At 42.4% G+C, this 25,321-nt stretch overlaps 1 protein-coding gene across 4 annotated transcripts in view; it reads right to left on the minus strand.

Annotated features, from left to right (window-relative positions):
* The window catches only part of LOC110525722 (AP-1 complex subunit beta-1), a 53,974-nt gene extending 38,303 nt beyond the window's left edge, over window positions 1-15,671 (minus strand). For 2 of the 4 annotated variants that reach the window (XM_021606105.2, XM_021606104.2), the window contains exons 1-13: window positions 15,205-15,439; window positions 13,410-13,470; window positions 12,912-13,017; window positions 12,569-12,704; window positions 12,172-12,417; window positions 11,015-11,205; window positions 10,623-10,844; window positions 10,018-10,138; window positions 9,749-9,844; window positions 7,793-7,908; window positions 5,952-6,117; window positions 1,799-1,897; window positions 311-570 (exon numbers count right to left, since the gene is read on the minus strand). In XM_021606105.2, the coding sequence (XP_021461780.1) occupies window positions 311-570; window positions 1,799-1,897; window positions 5,952-6,117; window positions 7,793-7,908; window positions 9,749-9,844; window positions 10,018-10,138; window positions 10,623-10,844; window positions 11,015-11,205; window positions 12,172-12,417; window positions 12,569-12,704; window positions 12,912-13,017; window positions 13,410-13,470; window positions 15,205-15,228 (1,844 nt within the window). In that variant the 5' untranslated portion in view covers window positions 15,229-15,439. The other 2 variants (XM_036979860.1, XM_036979859.1) reach the window with 2 other exon arrangements.
* Window positions 15,672-25,321: the final 9,650 nt, after the last annotated feature.

The raw sequence follows: 25,321 nt of genomic DNA on the forward strand, positions 1-25,321 counted from the left end.
AACAATTAAATGGCATTAAGATTTAATTTAAAATCAGCCCAGTACTGTGTGCTGCACTTCATGTCTGCTGGGAACACAGCCTCATGTGAGATCTTTCGGACAACTCTTTCGGATTCATTGAACGTGGCTTAAGCCAGTATAAAGTAAGGTATGCTTTACACAAAGTAAAGACTGGGTGTACTCTAGGGGTAAATAACACTACTTAGGGGAATTACTTGGGTGCAAATAAGGTGTTTAGTTAGGAAAACTCAAGTGGGCCCTAAAAGTGTGTGTGTGTGTGAGAGAGAGAGAGAGAGAGAGAGAGACTCACGATCCAGTGCGTGCGGGGAGCCTTTTGTGCATCACACCGCGGCTGCCCTCCACGAAGGCGCTGGGAGGCTTGTGGTAGACGGAGGCCAGCGTGCCGATGTGGCAGATGAGCTCCTCCAGCAGGGTGGGCTCAATCAAGTCCGTCTCCTCTGAGATCAGAGGCTTCTCGGCCAGCACCACTTCCTTGGCAGCCACAGGGTCAGTGGAGAGCAGACGCCAGTAGATGTAGCCACGGTCTCGCAGGTCCGGGTTGTCAGAGTCCTGCAGACAACAGATTGAGAGGATGACTGATGTGGTGCATAATAAATAGTAACTGCTTCACAGACTCTGCTCTCTGCCTGTTCTTCTCACTTATGTCATGTCAGATACTAAGCAAATAATCTAAGAGTCAGGTTAGGTTCGATTCCCTGAGGGGTATAGCTAGAATAATCTACTCAGTCAATAATAAGAAAATCCAAGGGAAGATTTGAACAGCATCAGCAAGGCTTAGAAGTAAGACACGCGGTACAAGGACATAAAAACTAGAACATCGGGAATATATTTTGGGTCCTGGCAGCTTCCTGGCAGAGTTGAAACTCCCCTGGCACTAAACTCCAAAGTTAATGACAACTCCCACAGTCTGAGGAGAGAGATGAACTACTCATAAAACACACAAATAAAGGTGTTTATTTAATGCTACACTCAAACTCAAAAACACTCCGTCTCATCAGAAATAGTAGGGTACTGTTTATGGTGACGTTGTCACACTGGCTGTCAACTTGACACATTTCAATGAGTATCCCACTTTTCATGTTGCCTCAGCAGTGCTGGAATGACTAGGCCCTATCGTCTGGCAGACGCCACACGTGAATGCGTCATTCCATTTGTGGGAGGGGGAGAATCATGAATAAAAGCAGCCATTTCAATAGTGTCCCAGCAGGCTAGTTATTTATGAAGTGAAGGACGTTAGTGACAGCCACAGGAAGCACAGTAAATAAAATTGTGCCCTTGTTGTCAGGTTAGTCAAGGACATCCCATAGTAATTAGACCAATAAAAGAGCTACAAGCATTTAGACTACCCCACCAAGATCACAGCCCACTTGTAAACTGGGTTGTTCCCATCTTTTAAACTGGGTTGTTCCCATCAGCATTTGAGCAGAACACAATCTTTTTGTCCTTATTTTTTGACCTTCCCTTTGTCCTGGTGTGTTGCTTGGCTGATTGGCATATTTAGGATAACACTTGAAGGTGTTCCAGACTTTCTGGAGAAAAGGGTAAGCTAATTGTTGGGAGATGTATAGTCCTGTCTTCCATCTCTCCATCTTACTTTGGGAATTCAAAAGTGAAGACAATCTGGTTTCTGTTCTTCTATTGGGCAATTAGTGACAACTGACATGGCCTGAAGGCCCTGGCATAAGAAGCATTGGTGTGAGACTGTGGCTGATTAGATCCCTGCTGTTGACTGTGTGTGTGTGTGTGTGTGTGTGTATGTACACCCCGGGACACTCACCTGTGTGGCCAGGCTCAGCACCTGCTGCACCAGCTCCTGAGTCTCAGTGGGTTTCTTCAGGAACAGCTTCACTATGGCTGTCAGCAGCTGCAGTTGCACCTGGGAAACCAGAGCAGACGAGACCAGCTATAACTCACACATACATACATACATACATACATACATACATACATACATACATACTACTCACATCAACTCAGCTTACAGCTACAGTTGAAGTCAGAAGTTTACATACACTTTAGACAAACACATTTAATAAGGTTTCACAATTCCTGACATTTAATCCTTGTAGAAATTCCCTGTCTTAGGTCAGTTAGGATCACCACTTTATTTTAAGAATGAGAAATTCCAGAATAATAGTAGAGAGAATTATTTATTTCAGCTTCTATTTCTTTCATCACATTCCCAGTGGGTCAGAAGTTTACATACACTCAATTAGTAATTTGGTAGCATTGCCTTTAAATTATTTAACTTGGGTCAAACGTTTCGGGTAGCCTTCTACAAGCTTCCCAAAATAAGTTGGGTGAATTTTGGCCCATTCCTCCTGACAGAGCTGTTGTAACTGAGTCAGGTCTGTAGGCCTCCTTGCTCACACACGCTTTTTCAGTTCTGCCCACAACTTTTCTATAGGGTTGAGGTCAGGGCTTTGTGATGGCCACTCCAATACCTTGACTTTGTTGTCCTTAAGCCATTTTGCCACAACTTTGGAAGTATGCTTGGGGTCATTGTCCATTTGGAAGACCCATTTGGTACCAAGCTTTAACTTCCTGACTGATGTCTTGAGATGTTGCTTCAATATATCCACATAAATTGTACATCCTCATGAAGCCATCTATTTTGTGAAGCGCACCAGTCCCTCCTGCAGCAAAGCACCCCCACAACATGATGCTGCCACCCCCATGCTTCATGGTTGGGATGGTATTCTTCAGCTTGCAAGCCTCCCCCTTTAACCTCCAAACATAACGATGGTCATTATGGCCAAACAGTTCTATTTTTTGTTTCATCAGATCAGCAGACATTTCTCCAAAAAGTACAATCTTTGTCCCCATGTGCAGTTGCAAACGGTAGTCTGGCACTTATGGCGGTTTTGGAGCCGTGGCTTCTTCCTTGCCGAGCGGCCTTTCAGGTTATGTCGATATATGACTCATTTTACTGTGGATATAGATACATTTGTACCAGTTTCCTCCAGCATCTTCACAAGATCCTTTGCTGTTGTTCTGGGATCGACTTTTTGCACCAAAGTACATTCATCTCTATGAGACAGAGCTTCCTGAGCGGTATGACGGCTTCGTGGTCCCATGGTGTTTATACTTGCATACTATTGTTTGTACAGATGAACGTTGTACCTTCAGGCATTTGGAAATTGCTCCCATGGATGAACCAGACTTGGAGGTCATTTATTTTCTTCTTCTGAGGTCTTGGCTGATTTCTTCTGATTTAACCATGATGTTAAGCAAAGAGGCACGGAGTTTGAAGGTAGGCCTTGAAATACATCCACAGGTACACCTCCAATTGACTCAAATTACATCAATTAGCCTATCAGAAGCTTCTAAAGCCATGACATCATTTTCTGGAATTTTCCAAGCTGAATTTTCCAAGCTGAATTTTAAGTGAAATAATCTGTCTGTAAACAATTGTTGGAAAAATGACTTGTCATGCACAAAGTAGAATTCCTAACAGACTTGCCAAAACTATAGTTTGTTAACAAGAAATCTGTGGAGTGGTTGAAAAACTAGTTTTAATGAAGGGTTTAAACATGTGGAGTGGTTTAAAAACTAGTTTTAATGAAGGGTTTAAACATGTGGAGTGGTTTAAAAACTAGTTTTAATGAAGGGTTTAAACATGTGGAGTGGTTTAAAAACTAGTTTTAATGAAGGGTTTAAACATGTGGAGTGGTTTAAAAACTAGTTTTAATGAAGGGTTTAAACATGTGGAGTGGTTTAAAAACTAGTTTTAATAAAGGGTTTAAACATGTTTTCCCATGCTTGTTCAATGAACCATAAACAATTAATGAACATGCACCTGTGGAACGGTTGTTAAGACACTAACAGCTTACAAACGGTAGGCAATTAAGGTCACAGTTATGAAAACTTAGGACACTAGAGGCCTTTCTACTGACTGAAAAACACCAAAAGAAAGATGCCCTGCTTATCTGTGTGAACGAGCCTTAGGCATGCTGCAAGGAGGCATGAGGACTGCAGATGTGGCCAGAGCAATAAATTGTAATGTCCATACTGTGAGATGCCTAAGACAGCGCTACCGGAAGACAGGACGGACAGCTGATCGTCCTCACAGTGGCAGACCACGTGTAACACCTGCACAGGATCGGTACATCCGAACATCACACCTGCGGGACAGGTACAGGATGGCAACAACAACTGTCCGAGTTACACCAGGAATGCACAGTACCTCCATCAGTGCTGACTGTCCGCAATAGGCTGAGAGAGGCTGGACTGAGGGCTTTGTAGGCCTGTTGTATGACTGGCAAAAAGTGCTCTTCACTGACGAGTCGCAGTTTTGTCTCACCGGGGGTGGTGGTCAGATTTGCGTTTATTCTTCAAAGGAATGAGCGTTACACCGAGGCCTGTACTCTGGAGAGGGATCGATTTGTAGGTAGAGGGTCCGTCATGGTCTGGGGCGGTGTGTCACAGCATCATCGGACTGAGCTTGTTGTCATTGCAGGCAATCTCAACGCTGTGCGTTACAGGGAAGACATCCTCCCTCATGTGGTACCCTTCCTGCAGGCTCATCCTGACATGACCCTCTAGCATGACAATGCCACCAGCCATACTGCTCGTTCTGTGCGTGATTTCCTGCAAGACAGGAATATCAGTGTTCTGCCATGGCCAGCGAAGAGCCCGGATCTCAATCCCATTGAGCACGTCTGGGACCTGTTGGATCGGAGGGTGAGGGCTAGGGCCATTCACCCCAGAAATGTCTGGGAACTTGCAGGTGCCTTGGTGGAAGGGTAAGGTAACATCTCACAGCAAGAACTGGCAAATCTGGTGCAGTCCGTGAGGAGGAGATGCACTGCAGTACTTAATGCAGCTGGTGGCCACACCAGATACGGACTGCTACTTTAGATTTTGATCCCCCCTTTGTTAAGGGACACATTCAATTTCTGTTAGTAACATGTCTGTGGAACTTGTTCAGTTTGTCTCAGTTGTTGAATCTTATGTTTATTCAAATATATACATGTTAAGTTTGCTGAAAATAAACAGAGTTGACAGTGAGAGGACGTTTCTTTTTTTGCTGTGTTTACACACATGCAGTACAAAAAAGCAGTATGTACTAAACAGCATTTGCACAACACTTCCAACTAAACACGTACTCTACAAAGAGTTCGGCATGTAGCGTTTTATACTGAAAAAAAATTAAACAGCCTGAACAAAAATCTCTCTCCAATGCATCAATACTATGTCTAAATCTGTCCTGCTAAAATGGAGCAGAATTAATTAATCTATGGCTTAGCCTGTGGTTTCCAAACAAGCAGAGCTAATCCCGAAGCAAAACATGTGCAGAATACTCTAGATACATGGATCCACAGAGGAGGATATAATACCAACCGCTTCAAGGAGGAAACACTACAGACTTCAATTGCTATTAAAGTGTCATGTTTTTTCCATTATTATCAACATCATAATCGAGAGACTGGTTAGAAGATGTTTATAGGAAACAAAGACTAGGTACTTAAAATGTCTCTCCACGAGTCTACAGTTTTTCCTAACTTCATCAAAAACAGCTTGAATTCTTAAAGTAAATCAATGCTCTTTCACAAGCAGTGCCTTTAAGCGTGCCATAACCAACCAGTCAGCATCTTCATAGAGCTGCTGTTGTTGCCTCTTGTGAGCTAAAACAGCAGTTAACCTGTGAGACTACAGCAGCCCCTCTTTTTCAAAGTCAGCCAGTCAAGTATAGGGCTACCCTCTCTTGCTATAGGCTACTAAATGCAGCCCCCCCCAATATCTCCCAGTATGCACAGAATGGTTCCATTGAAGCCTGTTTGGAGTGAGCAGTAAACAGCATATTGTTAGCATCCCAAATGGCACCCTATTCCCTATGTAGTGCACTACTTGGGACCAGGGCTAATAGTGCACTATATTAGGGAATAGGGTGCCATTTGGGACGTATCCCATGTGTGAGTGAGTCAGACCTGGGTGCTCTCGTCGTGGAAGCCCTCCAGAAAGCTCTCCAGCAGTTCGTCAGCGTTGTCGATCCTCTCAGCATACTCTCCTACGATCCAGATCATGGCTGCCCGCGCCTCCGGCTCATCCAGGGAGTCCAGGTTCTCACACAGCGTGGCGATCACACTCTCATACCTGGGAACAGACAATGGTTAGGAACTAATGACTCAATACCAAGTCATTGTCCACACACAGACGGAAAAACATTTTCAAATGGGAAATAGGTTTGCAGTCATTTTGTATTTTTTTTTCTCATTTTACCATATTTATCAACTGTTGTCAGTCGAATATAAAATGTTATCGACTCTGCAGCATTCCTCGAGAATGGTATTAGCATAAATGCCAACACAGCATCTGAACAGGATGTGCTGGAGCAGTAATGCGAGCCAAGGGCAAGGCAATAGAATCTGTTGCATAGACAAAGAAACATTTCACAGCCTCTGAATCTTCACTTCACTAAATTCTAGGACTTTTTTTTTGTTTAACTCTGTGCCCCTGTATTTACATGACTGCACATTATAAAATATTTTGTGGGCTTTCTTGCGAGCACAATTACTAAACTTCATGCTGGATGAACTGTTATTTTCTGCATCACTTTTTTGCTGGAGGAGAAAGAAAAAGAGGAAAAAAAAGGGAACAGAATGTCATTACAATAAATTACCATGATTCACTACCCAACACCTAAAAAGACCAAGAAAATAGTTACCAAACAGTATGCAATCATCCATTTCCTGGCATAAATAAAATGTTGGAATATACAGCAACAGCTAACAAACTTAATTACAGAGTAATGCAGGTTCAATGAGTGACTCGTGGCTGTGAGGTCATGTTCAGTAAACAGCAGTCCAGTAAGTTAAGTAGGTGCAGGGCGACATGGACTGGGTTTCAAGTGGGTAGGAGGTTTGTCTGTCTATGTGGCACATGGATCCAGCCTACTGAGCCTTGATAGAGTAGGGGTCAGGCTCTGCCTGGGGCTGCCTGGGTGTTGTCAGGGGCAAGGATTCAGCGCTACGCACTGCGGACTGACACCTTGCATATCTATGAGTGAGAGAGGTTAGAGGAGTCTTCATTCGGCCCAAAAGCTCATTTTCATGCCTTTCACGATGAAAGCCAAGCAGAAAATCCGCTGTCAGAGTAATGAGCTTTCTCGCTACCTCTCAGGCCAAGATGTGATCTGGGTGGCAGTGAGCCGGAACAGACAGGGCTCCAGTAGTGTGTGTGGGTGCGGCTATGTGCGAGTATAAATGCATTTGCTAGCGCTAGTACGCTATGCTTGTCTTACGTGACAACAGGAGAGACCATAGACCATTTTAACAAGCATGGCAATCTCTGCTGAGGTGTAATACAACCTCTGTAGGACTCATTGAATATCAATCTCCCTCAAAATTGTCCATGGCTGGTTTAGTCCATCGCTATACTTCTGGTTGCCTTAAACATTAATGAGATTGCCTGTCAGATCTCAACAGCCTATCTATCTTAATGGTTGGAATGGTTTCCGAGTAAAAATCTTGCACACAGAAAAATAACACTACCCTACTTACATCTGTAAGTGCTGGTTAGACTCCTTCACTGATTAACTCAGTTGTGATATACGCAGTGCCTCTTCCATCAGTCATTCATTTCGCCTTATAATTGTGAAACGATTTGAGGATCCATTCATAGGAAAACCAAACACTAACTGGGTTATTAGGATTGCGAGCCCTATGGGCCCAGATCAAAAGTAGCATACTATATAGTGAATTGGGTGCCATTTGGGATGCGACACTGTGTAATAACCAGGCCTGGACCTGACCATCAACAGGTGACCTACTTGTTTGGGTACTTGCGGAAGATGTCCTTGATGACCACGATGGCCTCCTGCACCACATAGTTGACCTTGGTCTGGATGAGGTCCAGCAGGGTGCTCACACAGCGCTCCGCTGATTGCTGACAGACAGACAGATGCTGTCAGCCAAACACAGAGCAGGCCAGAGAGACCCTACCAAAATCGGCATTATTCAGGCTTTCAATATTTATGGTGACAGTCATCTGGCTTGGTCATCACAAGCATGAAAAAGCCCCAACATTTCAAAGACATATATACTGCACATGCTGCACAGTAAACCCATGACACACATTCATTAGGCTAGCAGTAAAACAGTACAGTTAACATGAGGGTTTGCTGTATAGGACTTTAAAACACTATGTATATGACCTGTGTACAGTCGTGGCCAAAAGTTGAGAATGACAAATATGAATTTCCTAAATTTGCTGCATCAGTGTCTATAGATATTGTCAGATGTTACTATGGAATATTGAAGTATAATTACAAGCATTTCATGAGTGTCAAAGGCTTTTATTGACAATTACATGAAGTTGATGCAAAGAGTCAAAATTTGCAGTGTTGACCCTTCTTTTTCAAGACCTCTGCAATCCGCCACTGGCATGCTGTCAATTAACTTCTGGGCCACATCCTGACTGGTGGCAGCCCATTCTTGCATAATCAATGCTTGGAGTTTGTGGGTTTTTGTTTGTCCACCCGCCTCTTGAGGATTGACCACAAGTTCTCAATGGGATTAAGGTCTGGGGAGTTTCCTTGCCATGGACCCAAAATATTGATGTTTTGTTCCCCAAGCCACTTAGTTATCACTTTTGCCTTATGGCAAGGTGCTCCACCATACTGGAAAAGGCATTGTTCGTCACCAAACTGTTCCTGAATGGTTGGGAGAAGTTGCTCTCGGAGGATGTGTTGGTACCATTCTTTATTCATGGCTGTGTTCTTAGGTCAAAATTGTTAGTGAGCCCACTCCCTTGGCTGAGAAGCAACCCCACACATGAATGGTCTCAGGATGCTTTACTGTTGGCATGACACAAGACTGATGGTAGCGCTCACCTTGTCTTCTCAGGACAAGCTTTTTTCCGGATGTCCCAAACAATCGGAAAGGGGATTCATCAGAGAAAATGACTTTACCCCAGTCCTCAGCAGTCCAATCACTGTACCTTTTGCAGAATATCAGTCTGTCCCTGATGTTATTCCTGGAGAGAAGTGGCTTCTTTGATGCCCTTCTTGACACCAGGTCATCCTCCAAAAGTCTTCGCCTCACTGTGCGTGCAGATGCACTCACACCTGCCTGCTGCCATTCCTGAGCAAGCTCTGTACTGGTGGTGCCCCGATCACGCAGCTGAATCAACTTTAGGAGACAGTCCTGGCGCTTGCTGGACTTTCTTGGGGACCTGAAGCCTTCTTCACAACAATTGAACCGCTCTCCTTGAAGTTCTTGATGATCCGATAAATGGTTGATTTATGTGCAATCTTACTGGCAGCAATATCCTTGCCTGTGAAGCCCTTTTTGTGCAAAGCAATGATGACGGCACATGTTCCCTTGCAGGTAATCATGGTTGACAGAGGAAGAACAATGATTCCAAGCACCACCCTCCTATTGAAGCTTCCAGTCTGTTTTTCAAATTCAATCCGCATGACAGAGTGATCTCCAGCCTTGTCCTCATCAACACTCACACCTGTGTTAACAAGAGAATCACTAACATGATGTCAGCTGGACCTTTTGTGGCAGGGCTGAAATGTTTTTTGGGGATTCAATTAATTTGCATGGCAAAGAAAGACTTTGCAATTAATTGCAATTCATCTGATCACTCTTCATAACATTCTGGAGTATATACAAATTCCCATCACACAAACTGAGGCAGCAGACTGTGAAAATTAATATTTGTGTCATTCTCAAAACTTTTGGTCACGACTGTACAGCTACATCTCCTTTCCATCTCTCACCTCCACTTTGATGGCACAGCGGCCGATGGCTCGGACTGCCTTCCGCACAAAGTCCACATCCACCTCAGTGGCATACTCCTTCAGCTCTGCCAGCACCTAAAAAAAAAAAAAAACACCAGCATGTGGTCACTGATACTGGCTTTCATCTTGTCTAGGAATCACATTACTGCTTGTCCAGGTTTCTTCCCAAATGATTACTTATTAAAAAAATAAAAAAAAACATGGCTTCTAAAGGTTCTAACTGTAACAGTAGTGTGTGTGTGGGTCACCTGGGCGATGTTAGCTTGAGATGCCAGGCGGATCATGATGTCCAGTTTCTCCAGCTTGACGTAGATGGGGTCGTTGTACTTCACAAAGAACACCTTCATCTCATGCTTCAGAATCTCTGGGCTGCACAGAGAAAAAGGTATGATTGCCATCAACAGAACATTTATTTGTGAGTTCAATAACGGTGGAATTAGCAGAATACAGTCAACACATCCAAACTATTTAATGTGCCGAGGAATCACTGGTAACATCCCCAAATGGCACTCTATTCCATATATAGTGCACTACCTTGGACCAGGGCCCAGGTCAAAATATGTGCACTATATAGGGCAGGGTTCTCCAACCCTGTTCCTGGAGAGCTACTGTCCTATAGGTTTTCATTCCAACCCTTATTTAGAGCACCTGATTCTAATAGTTGGTTGATAAGCAGAATCAGGTTAGTTACAACTGGGGTTTTAGTGAAAACCTACAGGAGGGTAGCTCTCCAGGAACAGGGTTAGAGAGCCCTGATATAGGGACGAGAGTGCTATTAGGACAGCACACACACTGAATAGATGTATTAAGCTGCGACACTCATTTCTGTTGGTAGTCCCTCTATCCCTCCTACCGTTTCTGTACGATGAGATTGATGTTCCTCAGGGCCACGTACTGCAGCTCGGGCTCTGCAGACAGCAGGGTGACCAGGGGAGGGGCCAGCTTCTTCAGCAGGGTGCCATAGTAGTCCAGGTCCTTAGGAAGCATCTCCATGAACTTCATCAGCACCTTGACCGCCGACAGCACCACCGCAGAGTTGGCATGGGACAGACGGGGGGTCACCCGCTCACAGATACTACAGAATGAGAGAGGGGGGGAGGACAGAGATAAGACGAGTACAAATAAAGGGGAGGAGAGAGTGGGGAAATGTACACTTAATATACAGCAGATGGACATGGACACTGACAGGGAGAATCAGTGTGTCAGATAAAGCAATAAACTAGGAGGCATCCAGTGCTTTCTGACCTCTGGGACTCGCGGTCATCGCGAGGGGTGTAGTTGGCCAGGCAGTCCAGAATGAAGATCTGACCCCACTCGGTACACTCGTTGAGGGCCGTCAGCAGCTTGTTGATGGACTGGGGGTTCAGGTCCAGCAGGTTGCTGTTGGGGTGGGACTCTGCAATCTCAGACAGGGCTGCCACAGCATTTGCAACCACCTGAAAGAGAAGGAGAGGTCCAGAAAGTCGGCAAGTTAGACTGCAAGAGCACATATCTCATTGCAGCCCACTAGGTTAACAGAAGTCATTCATTGCCAAACAGCGAATGGCGGCCATGACACTTCCCCCACATCTGACCATTGTTTACGTCACAGAGAGCATTACAGGACCCTTCCAGCACTGTCTCTGGTGATCTACCCCAGGCCTCTGATCCACACCAGGCTTCTGTCCTTGCACCAGTGAGGACAAATATCAGCAGAAGAGGGCAATGTCCTTCCTGCCCCCAAGACCTGCCTCAAAGTTCTGAGCTGCTGATTCCAGAGAACTGGCATGCAACTCAAGAAGCAGCAGCGGATTGACCGGACGCTGTTTACGGAGCTCACAATTCTTCACAATCCTTGCCCCGGTGGGGCGAAGACCAGAAGAGGGTGAGGTCCTTCTTGCCTGAGGCCTGCCTCAGAGAGTGCTGAGAGAGCTTGCGAGCAACTCTCAACAAGGAGCAGCAGCGGTGGATTGGGAAGATCAAAGACTTGCTTGAGAGACACCAGACTAACGTCGGTCCAGTTTGAGCTGGCGGGCAGCAGTAGATTGGCCAAACGCTGTGTACTATCGCCCGACCCCTTCGTTGCATGTCCACTGTGTGACATTTGTAACTAATCTGTATTTCACTCGAATATGTGGCATGAATATATGCAATGTTTACAATTGTCTACTACAAAAGGGGCAGTTATACAGACACTCCTTTAATTGTTATGGTCCCCTCTAACTTCAAAATGTGAATTGTGAACTGAAATGAACTGAACCGTGTTTTAAGAGCTACTGCAAGTCACTCTGAATAAGAACGTATGCTAAATGACTTAATGTAATCTCTCATTCTTGAAAAGTAAGACTTTAGCCCTAGAGCCAGTAGTCTAACCCAAGGTCAGGTAGTCCAGCAGGCTGGTCACCCTGCCATGGGAGCCTCACCATAGGGTTGGAGTCAGAGATGAGGTCCTTGAGGGTGTCTAGGAAGCCCTGGTCCTCCACCAGCTGGGCGTTGATGTCATGGAGCTTGGCCACACACACTGCTGCAGTCTTCCTCACGTAGGGGTCCTCGTCCTTCAGACATTTCCTCAGAGGCTCACACAGGTACTCAGTGATCTTGTCCACGCGGATGCAGCCCATAGTACGCACAGCCAGGGCCCGGATCAGGGGGTTAGGGTCCTCACAGTCCTGAAGGGGGAGGAGAGTCTCTGTTAGTTTTCACACACTGAGGAGTATTGAGATGTCACTACCAGTCCTCTAACTTAACAGACAGTGAGAAAACCTTTTAGAGCAATAGGTCAGTACTGTTTGTCGGACCTGCCCTAGTTTTGTGCTTTACCTTGACGAAGGTGTTGACAGCCATGATGGCCATGTCGGGCTGGCTCTTGGCATAGTTCATCAGGTACAGGTAGACTAGCTTCTTCAGCTCCAGGTTGTCAGTCTGCATGCAGTTCACCACATCTGGAAACAGGGCACTGGGGTAGGGGGAGACATAGATCATGAGGGTCTATGAAATCAGCTACTAGTGAATTATAGGATCTCTATGTGGGAGCAGAGTCAGGATGGGCATAACAATTGACCACATTCTCAGAGATAACACAGTGCCATCTGAGGGTGGCAATGGACAATGTTATAGCACATCTTTTCACCATGGGTTTCTGACATATTCTAACATGATTCACCTGACATCTTTCCCAACGGTCATGGAAGCAATGACCTTCTTCACAGCCTCCTTCTTCTTCTCCTTCTTATCGCTGTTCAGCTCGGCTTTCAGCTCAAAGATCTCTCCTGCGCACACATGAAAACGGAACATAACAGATCGCAGAAGTGTGTGTACGTGGAGTAGTCATGCATAATGCAGCAGATCAAGACTGGTGTATATAACCAGTCACTGTAGGGTACCCTGCATATAACCAGTCACAACATTAACACATTTATTATTATAGAGATTCGGTTGACATAGAACTGTTTAAACAGTTTGTGGTTGGGAGCCATTTTTTTTTCCTATAACATTTTCTAGGTCTCCCTGACTGATTACACAACATTTGGATTAGTGCCTAAAAACAAGTCATGACTCATGACTAATATGACAAGAGTAGCCTAAAGCTGAGCTCTGAATAAAGGTTAACAATAAATAGGCCAAATTGAAATTCACTTCAGAAAGTAATAAGTTATAAGACCTTTCTTTGTAGTGGTGAAATACTTGGAGTCCGTCATCTTGGATCCAAATTGTCGGTTCTCCTGCAAGGGAAAAAGAGAGAAAGAAAAAGAGAAAAACAAGCACTGAAGTATTTTTTTCCTAAGAGGAGAGGGATCCACAAAGGAGACAGGAAACTGTAAAAGTGCAAGTGTAGGCAAAATAGGAGGACGTTCTTTCTTCCATCACTTGGACACTTGGCTGTGATGTTTTTCTATGAAATAACAATGGACAATGTGTAAAAACACATTGGTCGACTAAATAACAGCACATACTCAATCAGCCAGCCTGACTGATGGTGTCCTCTGGGGTCTACAGAATCTCAGTCTGCAGCCCTGCAGCGCACAGCACTATCCATTTCCTGTTGTTGAATTCCACTTTATCCTTTATGTGAAAGGTCTTCCCAAAAAAACAAAAGAAACACTACTCTATACTAAAAAGCAACACTGAAAGTAGCAGGCTTTGAAAGTAAAAACGCTGTGAAAACAAAAGCATGTCTCTTATTTCACTGAACACCCCCAACTTTAGAACAATATGATGAGTTTTGGCAATGTGTCTCACATGTTGATGCAATATGAATGGTGCTGTAGCAGTCAGTGCGTTGAATCCATTTCATCCATCATCATTAACACCCAGTATTAATACTTTTTTTTCTGCACAAGGTAGCTCTATAGACATCAATGTAAAGTTAGACTGTATGAACAATAAAATACAATAAATGCCACTACTACAACCATGTTATCACACCCTGCTGCCACAGTGATAATGCAGAGAGCACAATGCCTGTTGAGAGGCCGTCTGGATGGGCAAAGAGAACAATGACAGGTGGAAGAAAAATGTTGCTGCCCACCTCCCTGTCACTGGCTGGACAAGTTTCTAAATTGCAGTGCAGTGTGGTGGTGGTGGTGGTTCATTTGACAGGACCCCCAAATTCCCTGGGACTAAAAGTCACTACTCTGAGATTAGATGTAGGTCAAACCATGATAGAGTAATGTTAGCTAAAATGTTATAGTTTGAGGTGCATGAATAAAATGGTGTAGGAACTGTGTTAGTACAGCATCATGACCACCAGATCTGTGGCCCTTTGGGAACAAATATATGACCTGAGTATGCTCACAGTAAGGCCTAATTGCTGTGTTATGGCAATAACTGGCAGTCAACAGCCAGCTGTCATAATACAAATGTTGCCTCAACACAGACTGCCTTTGCATCGAACGTTAGCATTAAGTCAGTTATTCACCAAAGATACAAGTTGCTGTAAATGAATCACTATTTTTTAACAACTAGTTAGCTAGTTTTCAAAGGTTTAGTAAAGGAGCTGAGACTGACAAACAATGCGTGGCATCTGACAGCGAACAGGAGCCATTCGACAGCTGTCAAAATCAAGCGTTTGACCGATTGTTATTAACGAACTAGGTTGCTAATAGTGTTAGCTAGATGGCACGCTAGCTGCTTAGCTACAACAGATGCTAGTTTAATTAACCCGGGGCCATAAGAAAATATTGAAATACCCTGTAAATTAGCTACTCATGTGGATAATGTACAATGTTAAAAGCCCTGGCAAAATATGATCATCATAACTAACTAGTTACACATTTTCACACTTCCTCATTGTGATTACTAACATTAGCCAACATTTAGCTAGCTTGCCAGAATGGTTAGCATTACCTCGGCTCTGCTCTCATTCACCTCAAAAGCTAATTTGTATCAAGACAAATGTAATGGCACAAATTTGATTTTAAACATAGTTATCTTTCTAACTTCGATTGATCACTCACGCATAATTGATTAGCCCACTCCATGTTTGTTTGCTGAATGAACCTGATGCTCAACGACTGTACAACTAGCTAGCTAACTGATGCTCTGCAGTCTGGCAAAATAAATGACCTTCTAATGTAGGGGCTTAAGGAAGCATTTGCCGGGATAGTTAAGCTCTTAATCTATCGAACTATTCTCAAATCCAACTGCACAGAATTAACGTACCTACTGAAGTTAAAATTAGACACATAACATCGACAGACAGCTTACCGTGGCGAAGTGTGTTTAATTTGTCCTGGCTTCGTTCGTTCCCACCCACTTGAAAATCGCCATCATATGTTGTTTTTTCACTTCCGACTTCCGTAATAAGGTTATTTGGGGGTAATAAGTGTTTTGGGGATTCTGGATGACCAGACAGCTAGCAACAATTACAATAAGCTGTCATGTGAGGAATCGTAGGTGGCTTGTTTCATCTTGTTCTTTTTTAACTTGGCAAGTAAGTTAAGAACAAATGCTTATTTAGAATGACACCTGGGAACAGTGGGTTAACTGCCTGTTCAGGGGCAGAACGACAGATTTTTACCGTGTCAGCTCAGGGATTCAATCTAGCAACCTAGGCTACCTGCCACTCCAACATGATACCATGTCTCGTTTTGAGGTGTTTTCATTGATGTCATGTCTATTCTAAAATGGCTAATATGCACTAGCTAGCTAACCATCAGCTGTAACAATGTATTTGAGAGACAAGTGCACATTTATTCATGTTTTCAATTTTATTTATTTAACTAGGAAAGTCAGTTAAGAACAAATTCTTATTTTCTATGACGGCCTAGGAACAGTGGGTTAACTGCCTGTTCAGGGGTAGAACGACAGATTTGTACCTTGTCAGGTCGGGGATTTGAACTTGCAACCTTTCGGTTACTCTAACCACTAGGCTACCCTGCCGGCCCAATAAACATTGGAGATAAATTGTTGACATGTAAACTATATTTTAAGCCAAACCCATCTGTTTTACCCCATAGTTGGGTATGCATTGGTTTGTAGCCAAACTACCAACCCATCTATATGAACATGACTCATTTGGTGAGAATAATATCTTTCTTCAATTAACTAGGATATCAGATCACTATTTTCACATGATATACTCTGAACAAAAATATACACGCAACATGTAAAGTGTTGGTCCCATGTTTCATGAGCTGAAATAAAAGATCCCAGACATTTTCCATATGCACAAAAATATTATTTCTCTCTACTTGTGTGTACTTTGCCAAGATAATCCATCCACCTGACAGGTGTGGCATATCAAGAAGCTGATTATACAACATGACAATGATGGGGACAATAAAAGGCCACTCTAAAATGTGCAGTTTTGTCACACAATGTCACATGTCTTAAGTTTTGAGGGAGTGTGGAATTGGCATGCTGACTGCAGGAATGTCCACCAGCGCTAGCTTTTGCCAGATAATTTTATGTTAATTTCTCTACCATAATCTGCCTCTAACATCGTTTTACGGCCTCACAACATCAGACCACGTGTATGGTGTTATGTGGGTGAGCGGTTTGCTCATGTCAACGTTATGAACAGAGTGCCCCATGGTGGCGGTGGGGTTATGGTATGGGCAGGCATAAACTATGGACAACAAACACAATTGCATTTTATCGATGGCAATTTGAATGCACATGACGTGAGATACCATGACGAGATCCTGAGGCCCATTGTCTTTCCATTCATCCGGGGCCGTCACCTCAGGTTTCAGCATGATAATCCACAGCCCCATGTGGCAAGGATCTGTACACAATTCCTGGAAGCTGAAAATGTCCCAGTTCTTCCATGGCCTGCATACTCACCAGACATGTCACCCATTGAGCATGTTTGGGATGCTCTAGATCGACGTGTACGACAGCGTGTTCCAGTTCCCGCCAATATCCAGCAACTTTCGCAAAGCCATTGAAGAGGAGTGGGACAACATTCCACAGTCAACAGCCTGATCAATGCAAAGGAGATGTGTCGTGCTGCATGAGGCAAATGGTGGTCACACCAGATACTGACTGGTTTTCTGATCAATGCCCCTACTTATTTTAAGGCATCTCTGACCAACCGATGCATATCTGTATTTCCAGTCATGTGAAATTCATAGATTAGGGCCTAATTTATTTCAATTGACTGATTTCCTTGTAAGAGCTGTAACTCAGTAAAATCTTTGAAATTGTTGCATGTTGCGTTAGTATTTTTGTAGACCAATCAGTCCATTTTCTTGAACAAATAGATATATGCCCAAACTGAGATGGAGCCTGATCATTATGATTTAAAAATATGGGGAAAAAATGATCTGGATAACAAATCTCTCCCTCACACATACACACATCGCACTGAGCACGGACCGACACCGAAGTTTCTTGGATGTCTTTTTTCAGTCTTGTCTATGATTGGTTCAGATTTGATCTAGTCTGGTCCACACCAAATCTGAACCGATCTTAGATGTCTGTTTGGTTCAGATTTAGTCCAGTCTGGACCGGCCTTGATTTGGCTCAACAATAGATGTCTATGTTTGGTCCAGTCCGGACTTGAGTTGGCCTAAACATAGACATCTATGATTGGTTCAGATTTGATCTGGTCCAGACAGCACAGTACAGCACATACAATACAGTAGAAAACAGCAGAGTACAATACATTAAAGAAAAATACAGTAGAGGACAGTATAATATCCTACTGAAATGTACTCTACTGAATTAAACCCACCTGAATTCAACTACTGTCCTGTACAATACTACTCTGCTCTACAGTACTGAACTGTGCCTTAGTGTTCAAACTTGTGAAACATAGCCTACACATCTATGACTCGTTCAGATTTGGTAGTTGTTTTGGGGGCCGAGCGTATTAGAATTATACCCAGCAAGCTTTGCAAGGGTTTTTTACATTTCGGTCATTCAGCGGATGCTTTTATCCAGAGTGACGTACAGTCAGTGCATTCAACTAAGGTATACAGTGCATTCGGAAACTATTAAGACCCCTTGACTTTCTCCACATTTTGTTACGTTACAGCCTTATTCTAAAATTGATTCAATTGTTTTCCCGACCTCAATCTACACACAATACCCTATAATGACAAAGCAAAAACAGGTTTTTAGAAATGTTTGCAGATTTATTAAAAACTAAAATATGATATTTACATAGGTACTCAGACCCTTTACTCAGTACTTTGTTAAAGCACATTTGGCAGTGATTACAGCCTCAAGTCTTCTTGGGTAAGACACTTCTCTGCAGATCCTCTCAAGCTCTGTCAGGTTGGATGGGAGCGTCGCTGCACAGCTATTTTCAGGTCTCTCCAGAGATGTTTGATCGGTTTCAAGTCCGGATTCTGGCTGGGCCACTCAAGGACATTCTCTCTTTCTTTCTCTCTCTCGGAGGACCTGAGCCCTAGGACCATGCCTCAGGACTACCTGACATGATGACTCCTTGCTGTCCCCAGTCCACCTGGCCGTGCTGCTGCTCCAGTTTCAACTGTTCTGCCTTATTATTATTGGACCATGCTGGTCATTTATGAACATTTGAACATCTTGGCCATGTTCTGTTATAATCTCCACCCGGTACAGCCAGAAGAGGACTGGCCACCCCACATAGCCTGGTTCCTCTCTAGGTTTCTTCCTAGGTTTTGGCCTTTCTAGGGAGTTTTTCCTAGCCACTGTGCTTCTACACCTGCATTGCTTGCTGTTTGGGGTTTTAGGCTGGGTTTCTGTACAGCACTTTGAGATATCAGCTGATGTACGAAGGGCTATATAAATAAATTTGATTTGATTTGAAGGACATGTCCCAAAGCCACACCTGCGCTGTCTTGGCTGTGTGCTTAGGGTCGTTGTCCTGTTGGAAGGTGAACCTTCACCCCAATCTGAGATCCTGAGCGCTCTGGAGCATGTTTATCAAGGATCGCCCTTTACATTTCTGTAAATCCTTCCCTCAATCCTGCCTAGTCTCCCAGTCCCTGCTGCTGAAAACATCCCCACAGCATGATGCTGCCACCACCATAGGGATGGAGCCAGGTTTCCTCCAGACGTGACACTTGGCATTCAGGACAAAGAGTTAAATCTTGATTTCATCAGACTGGAGAATCTTGTTTCTCATGGTCTGAGAGTCCTTGAGGTGCCTTTTGGCAAACTCCAACCAGACTGTCATGTGCCTTTTACTGAGGAGTGGCTTCCGTCTGGCCTCTCTACCATAAAGGCCTGATTGGTGGAGTGTTGCATTGACGGTTGTCCTTCTGGAAGGTTCTCCCATCTCCACAGATGAACTCTGTAGATCTGTCAGCGTGACCATCAGGTTCTTGGTCACCTCCTTGACCAAGTCCCTTCTCCCCCGATTTCTCAGTTTGGCCGGGTGGACAGCTCTTGGAAGAGTCTGTGGTTCCAAACTTCTTTCATTTAAGAAAGATAGAGACCACTGTGTTCTTGGAGACCTTCAATGCTGCAGACATGTTTGGTACCCTTCCCCAGATCTGTGCCTCGACACAATCCTGTCTCAGAGCTCTATGGACAATTCCTTCAACCTCATTTCTTGGTTTTTGCTCTGACATGCACTGTCAACTGTGCGACCTTATATAAACAGGTGTATGCATTTCCACAAATCATGTCCAATCAATTGAATTTACCACTGTTGGACTCCAATTTGTAGAAACATCTCAAGTGTTACAGCTCTCGTCGAAAGGAGTGGACCAAAGCGCAGCGTGGAAAGTATTCATGATTTTTATTTTCAAAAAAGACTCAAACGAATTTTTATTTTTACCTTTATTTAACTAGGCAAGTCAGTTAAGAACAAATTCTTATTTTCAATGACGGCCTAGGAACAGTGGGTTAACTGCCTTTTCAGGGGCAGAACGACAGATTTGTATGTATGTAAATAAGGTATTTCTGTTTTTTATTTGCAATACATTTGCAAACATTTCTAAACAGTTTTTGCTCTGTCATTATGGGTGGTGTATTTTGTATAGATTGATTAAATGAAATATTTTCTTCATCAATTTTAAAATAAGGCTGTAACGTAACAAAATGTGGAACAAGTCAAGAGGTCTGAATACTTTCCTAATGCACTGTATAAACAACAACATATCACAATCAAAACAAGAACAAAAACATTTCTGTAACCATTACTGAGAATGTTATTGTAGTTGAAGTGGTATTGGTTTATTTTATAGGCTGGACTACTTTGAACAACTTTGCTGCCAGTTTAAAAGCTTTGGGAAAAGCTAACATAAGTGCACGTGACAGATGGGAGCAATAGTAAATATTATGTAGCAATTTTCAATTGGTTCCTATTTCCTTATTGCGTTCCTATATTAAATGGATTAAAAAAACACGATTTTGATATAATGCTTACTTCATTGACAATGTATGTGCAGTTGAAATTTGGCCATAGAATCAATGACAATAAAATATGTATTTTCATCTTCTGGAAGAAAAAAAATATTTTCAACGTCCAGGAAATAATTATTTTCATCATCCGGAAATTATGTATTTTCTATGGAATGCCGTTTGGGTCTTTGCGTGTCAAAAAAGATACACGTCAAATAATTTGACACGTCAGCAAGCCAAGCTTTATCACTACTATCAACAGCACTGTCAAAGATGTACAAAAAAGTCTGCAAACACCCGCCACGAACGATGTATTTACATTACCACGTTGGTAATAAAGCATTATTTGTTCGACGGCAACGTCTGAGGTAAGTTAGCTAGCACCAATACAACCAGACTGAAAACAATGACAAGTAGAAACTGGTGAGGCTCGACAGGACCGAGTTATGTGTTGTGAAGCTAGCCGCAATAAGGATTAGGCACAATCGTGGAATTTGCGGTTTTCCTTCAAAATAAAAGTACCTATTTGAAAGTGCTGCATTAGGTTATTATTGATGAAATCATACCATATTTAGACTAGATAATGTTTAAACAAGGTTGTCACATATGAAATACAGGGGATAGTGTAATCAATGTGTAATAATTACGTAAAACATTTATGAACGCGTTAAATTATTGTGTGACGTGCAGTCATATTCAGGTCCTGATTGGTCAACAAGCTTATTTGACGTGTATATTTTTTGACCCGCAAAGACCCAAACGGCGTTCCATAATTTTCTGGCTAAATCGGAACCTAAAATGAACCTAACTTCAACGTCTGGAAAATACGTATTTTTTTTAATTTTTTTTACTGGGGACACAAGTAACGGATGTGAAACGGTAGTGTTTCCCCTTGCTCTGCAAGGGCCGTGGGTTTTGTCGAGCGATGGGTAACGATGCTTCGTGGGTGACTGTTGTTGATGTATGCAGAGGTTCGCGCCCATACAGGGCGAGGGGATGATCTAAAGTTATACTGTCACACACACATGCAGCACGTATAAAACTAAGGAAGTATGAAAACGCTTCTCCCTTCATTCTCTTTATCTTCTCTGGAGTTTTACGGTGGTTTGCACGTAGGCTATATAGACTTTCTAGTTTCATTTAAAAAGATGATTCTAACCTCAGTCAATACTGGAATAATTAGAGGTCTTTTCACCATTATTTCACTACACTGAAAGTTGTAATCAATCAACAACAAAACATGCCGTTAATAAAAGACCATACAAAATGTATAAACAAAATCAAAGGAACATATTTTATTACAAGAACAACTTGACAGCAATTCATTTTCAAGGAACAAATGAAGTCTTGGTATTGCAGTATTGCTATTTAATACAGACAAATTCCACAATGTCAAGCACTCTTCAGTACATTTATTAAGTCATTGTTTGATAGAAGATAACATCCGCAAATAACGCTTAAACACTGAAATAAATTCAAATGAACATTCAAAATGTATGTTGTGATCAGTTTCATTTCATTACTTTGTGTTATGCCATTTAGACATAGATAAAAAGGGAGATCAAAAGAGAGAGAGAAAGTTCTGGAATTTACAAAGCAGCATTTGACAAACAAAAACCAAGCATGTAGAGATGACATGCAACTTTGCACACTAAGATAAAAAAAAATTGCAATCATAGTTGAATTGACAAATTCAATCATTGGCCTATGGTTTTCTTAATGTCACAAACATGTAAAACTACTTGTAAAACCTGTCACCTGCTAACCCATCATGCATGTTTTAATATTTTAAACATATTACATAATTGAACAATTTAATTGAAAATAAAACACATATAGACATCTTTTTTTAAGACCGCTACACGTAAAAGCAATGAAATGAAAAGGTTGATCAGCTTCTCATTGGTCAGAGAAGAGAGAAAATGTACATTGGCTAATAATGCAAAAAGAGCCTTTATGGCAGTGGAGGTTTAAATATGTTGGAGCTGTATCTTTGAGCAGTTAAAAGCCTAGGCTTTTAAGTGTGTAGGTTGGCTCATTCCTGTGTAGTCATCAACTAAACCTTTGACCCTCTTGGATTGGCTATATTCATTGCTGGAGTGTTCCCTTTATATGGCAAATAAATTCAGATTCTGGATCTTTTAAAAGCATAACAGTTTCTGCTGTATTGTCTATTTGGTTGATGTGTGGACATTAATTGGCAAGATAAAACATGTTAAAAGCAAATCTTTTAACAATCAAAATCCCCAAGTCAAAGACAAAAACACATGAAAGCTTCCTCAGAAATGGTTTCAACTGTCTGCAGTTGGAACCTTGTGCATTACTAAACTATGGGCTCTGGCTAAAACCATTAGGATAATCGTGAACCACAGTTCTAACACCATTTTTTAATGTATTCTTTATAACTTATTTTGGGCTCTCACTGGCATTAGATTCTACATCCAGTGTTGTTTCTCCCTTAGAGCCCCATCCGTCACTCGAGACCAATTCATAAATAAACAAGACCAACAACATCCCTCCCTGCTTTTCTTCAACTCTATCTACATTCCCATTGACACCTGGTACATAATCCTATACAGAATGTACACTTCGATTCAGTTTACTGAAAGACGTACACACACAAACAAAACTCTTTCCACTCGGCTTGTGCCATCCATTTACTGAAAACCCACTGAAGCACATTCCCTGTCATTCCACTGTAAAACCATTCATAGCAGTCTTACACGCTCTACAACCCTGTTAAAGTGCCAACACCACAGTCATATCCCTGCCCTGCTCTGTAATTGATAATACCAATAAGGCAAGAGTCTATAGCGGGACAGACATATCCATTACACTATCTATTACTCATGTTCATTCCCCAGATTAAAAAAAAAACATTCAAGAAAAACCTATACATATTCTTAAGTCATTTCAATAAACCACACAATACATCACGATCAACAATCTGCTCCAAACCAGTCTAGCAAACTCAATCTGTGAAAGAATTTCATTCAAATGAGACCATCTTTTTTCAACCACTAGATGTCACTGAATATCCTTTGATGAGAGAGTGGTTTGTCTGTATCTATCATACAAATCCATTGCAAATAATATGGTGCTTTTTATTTCATGTTTTTGGAAAATTCTACATTGAGAGAAAAACTGATGGTGATGGAAATGAATTCACACTCAAGAGTGAATGGGTGTTGTTGGGCACCAACGTTCTCAAACCACACTCACACATTTTAAGGCCAAGGGAATTGTCAAGGCATTTCCAACAGCAATATTGCATAGCTAAGGCAGCATAAAACCCCATACAGTGAATATTTACACATTTCATAATTCATTTTTGTTATATACACTATACCCACATCTTTATGAAAGTATACATATACATGTACAGTGGCAGGAAAAAGTATGTGAACCCTGTAGAATTACCTGGATTTCTGCATAAATTGGTCAAGAAATTTGATCTGATCTTCATCGAAGTCACAACAATAGACAAATACAGTATGCTTAAACTAATAACACACAAACAATTATACGTTTTCATGTCTTTATTGAACACCACGTGTAAACATTCACAGTGCAGGGTGGGAAAAGTATGTGAACCCTTGGATTTAATAACTGGTTGACCCTCCTTTAGTAGCAATAAACTCAACCAAATGTTTTCTGTAGTTGCGGATCAGACTTGCACATCGGTCAGGAGGAATTTTGGACCATTCCTCTTTACAAAACTGTTTCCGCTCCACAATATTCTTGGGATGTCTGGTATGAACTGGTCTCGAGGTCATGCCACAGCATCTCAATCGGTTTGAGGTCAGGACTCTGACTGGGCCACTCCAGAAGGCGTATTTTCTTCTGTTGAAGCCATTCTGTTGTTGATTTACTTCTGTGTTTTGGGTCGTTGTCCTGTTGCATCACCCAACTTCTGTTGAGCTTCAATTGGCGGACAGATAGCCTAACATTCTCCTGCAAAATGTCTTGATAAACATGGGAATTCATTTTTCTGTCAATGATACTGTAGCAAGCTGTCCAGGCTCTGAGGCCTGGTGTGCTGCGCCCTTTTTTCTCCACACAGTGTTGTGTGTTCCCTCTAAACAACTCAACTTTAGTTTCATCTGTCCACAGAACTACTGGAACATTCAGGTGCTCTTTTGCATACTTCAGATGTGCAGCAATGGTTTTTTTGGACACCAGTGGCTTCTTCCGTGGGGTCCTCCCTTGAACACCATTCTTGTTTAGTGTTTTACATATCGTAGACTCGTCAACAGAGATGTTAGCATGTTCCAGAAATGTCTGAAAGTCTTTAGCTGACACTCTAGGATTCTGCGCTGTGCTCTTGCATTCATCTTTGCAGGAAAGCCACTCCTACGGAGAGTAGCAACAGTGCTGAACTTTCTCCATTCATAGACAATTTGTCTTACTGTGGACTGATGAACATCAAGGCTTTAAGATATACTTTTGTAACCCTTTCCAGCTTTATACAAGTCAACAATTCTTAATCTTAGGTCTTCTGAGATCTCTTTTGTTCGAGGCATGGTTCACATCAAGCAACGCTTCATGTGAATAGCAAACTCACTTTTTGTGAGTGTTTTTTATATTGCAGAGCAGCTCTAACCAACATCTCCAATCTCATTGATTGGACTCTTGGTTATCGGAATCCTGACTCCAATTAGCTTTTGGAGAAGTCATTAGCCTAGGAGTTCACATACTTTTTCCAACCTACACTGTGAATGTTTAAATGATGTATTCAATATAGACAAGAAAAATACAATAATTAGTGTGATATTAGTTTAAGCACGCTGT

This window comes from Oncorhynchus mykiss, chromosome 6 (assembly GCF_013265735.2).
Source record: "Oncorhynchus mykiss isolate Arlee chromosome 6, USDA_OmykA_1.1, whole genome shotgun sequence".
Taxonomy (NCBI): domain Eukaryota; kingdom Metazoa; phylum Chordata; class Actinopteri; order Salmoniformes; family Salmonidae; genus Oncorhynchus; species Oncorhynchus mykiss.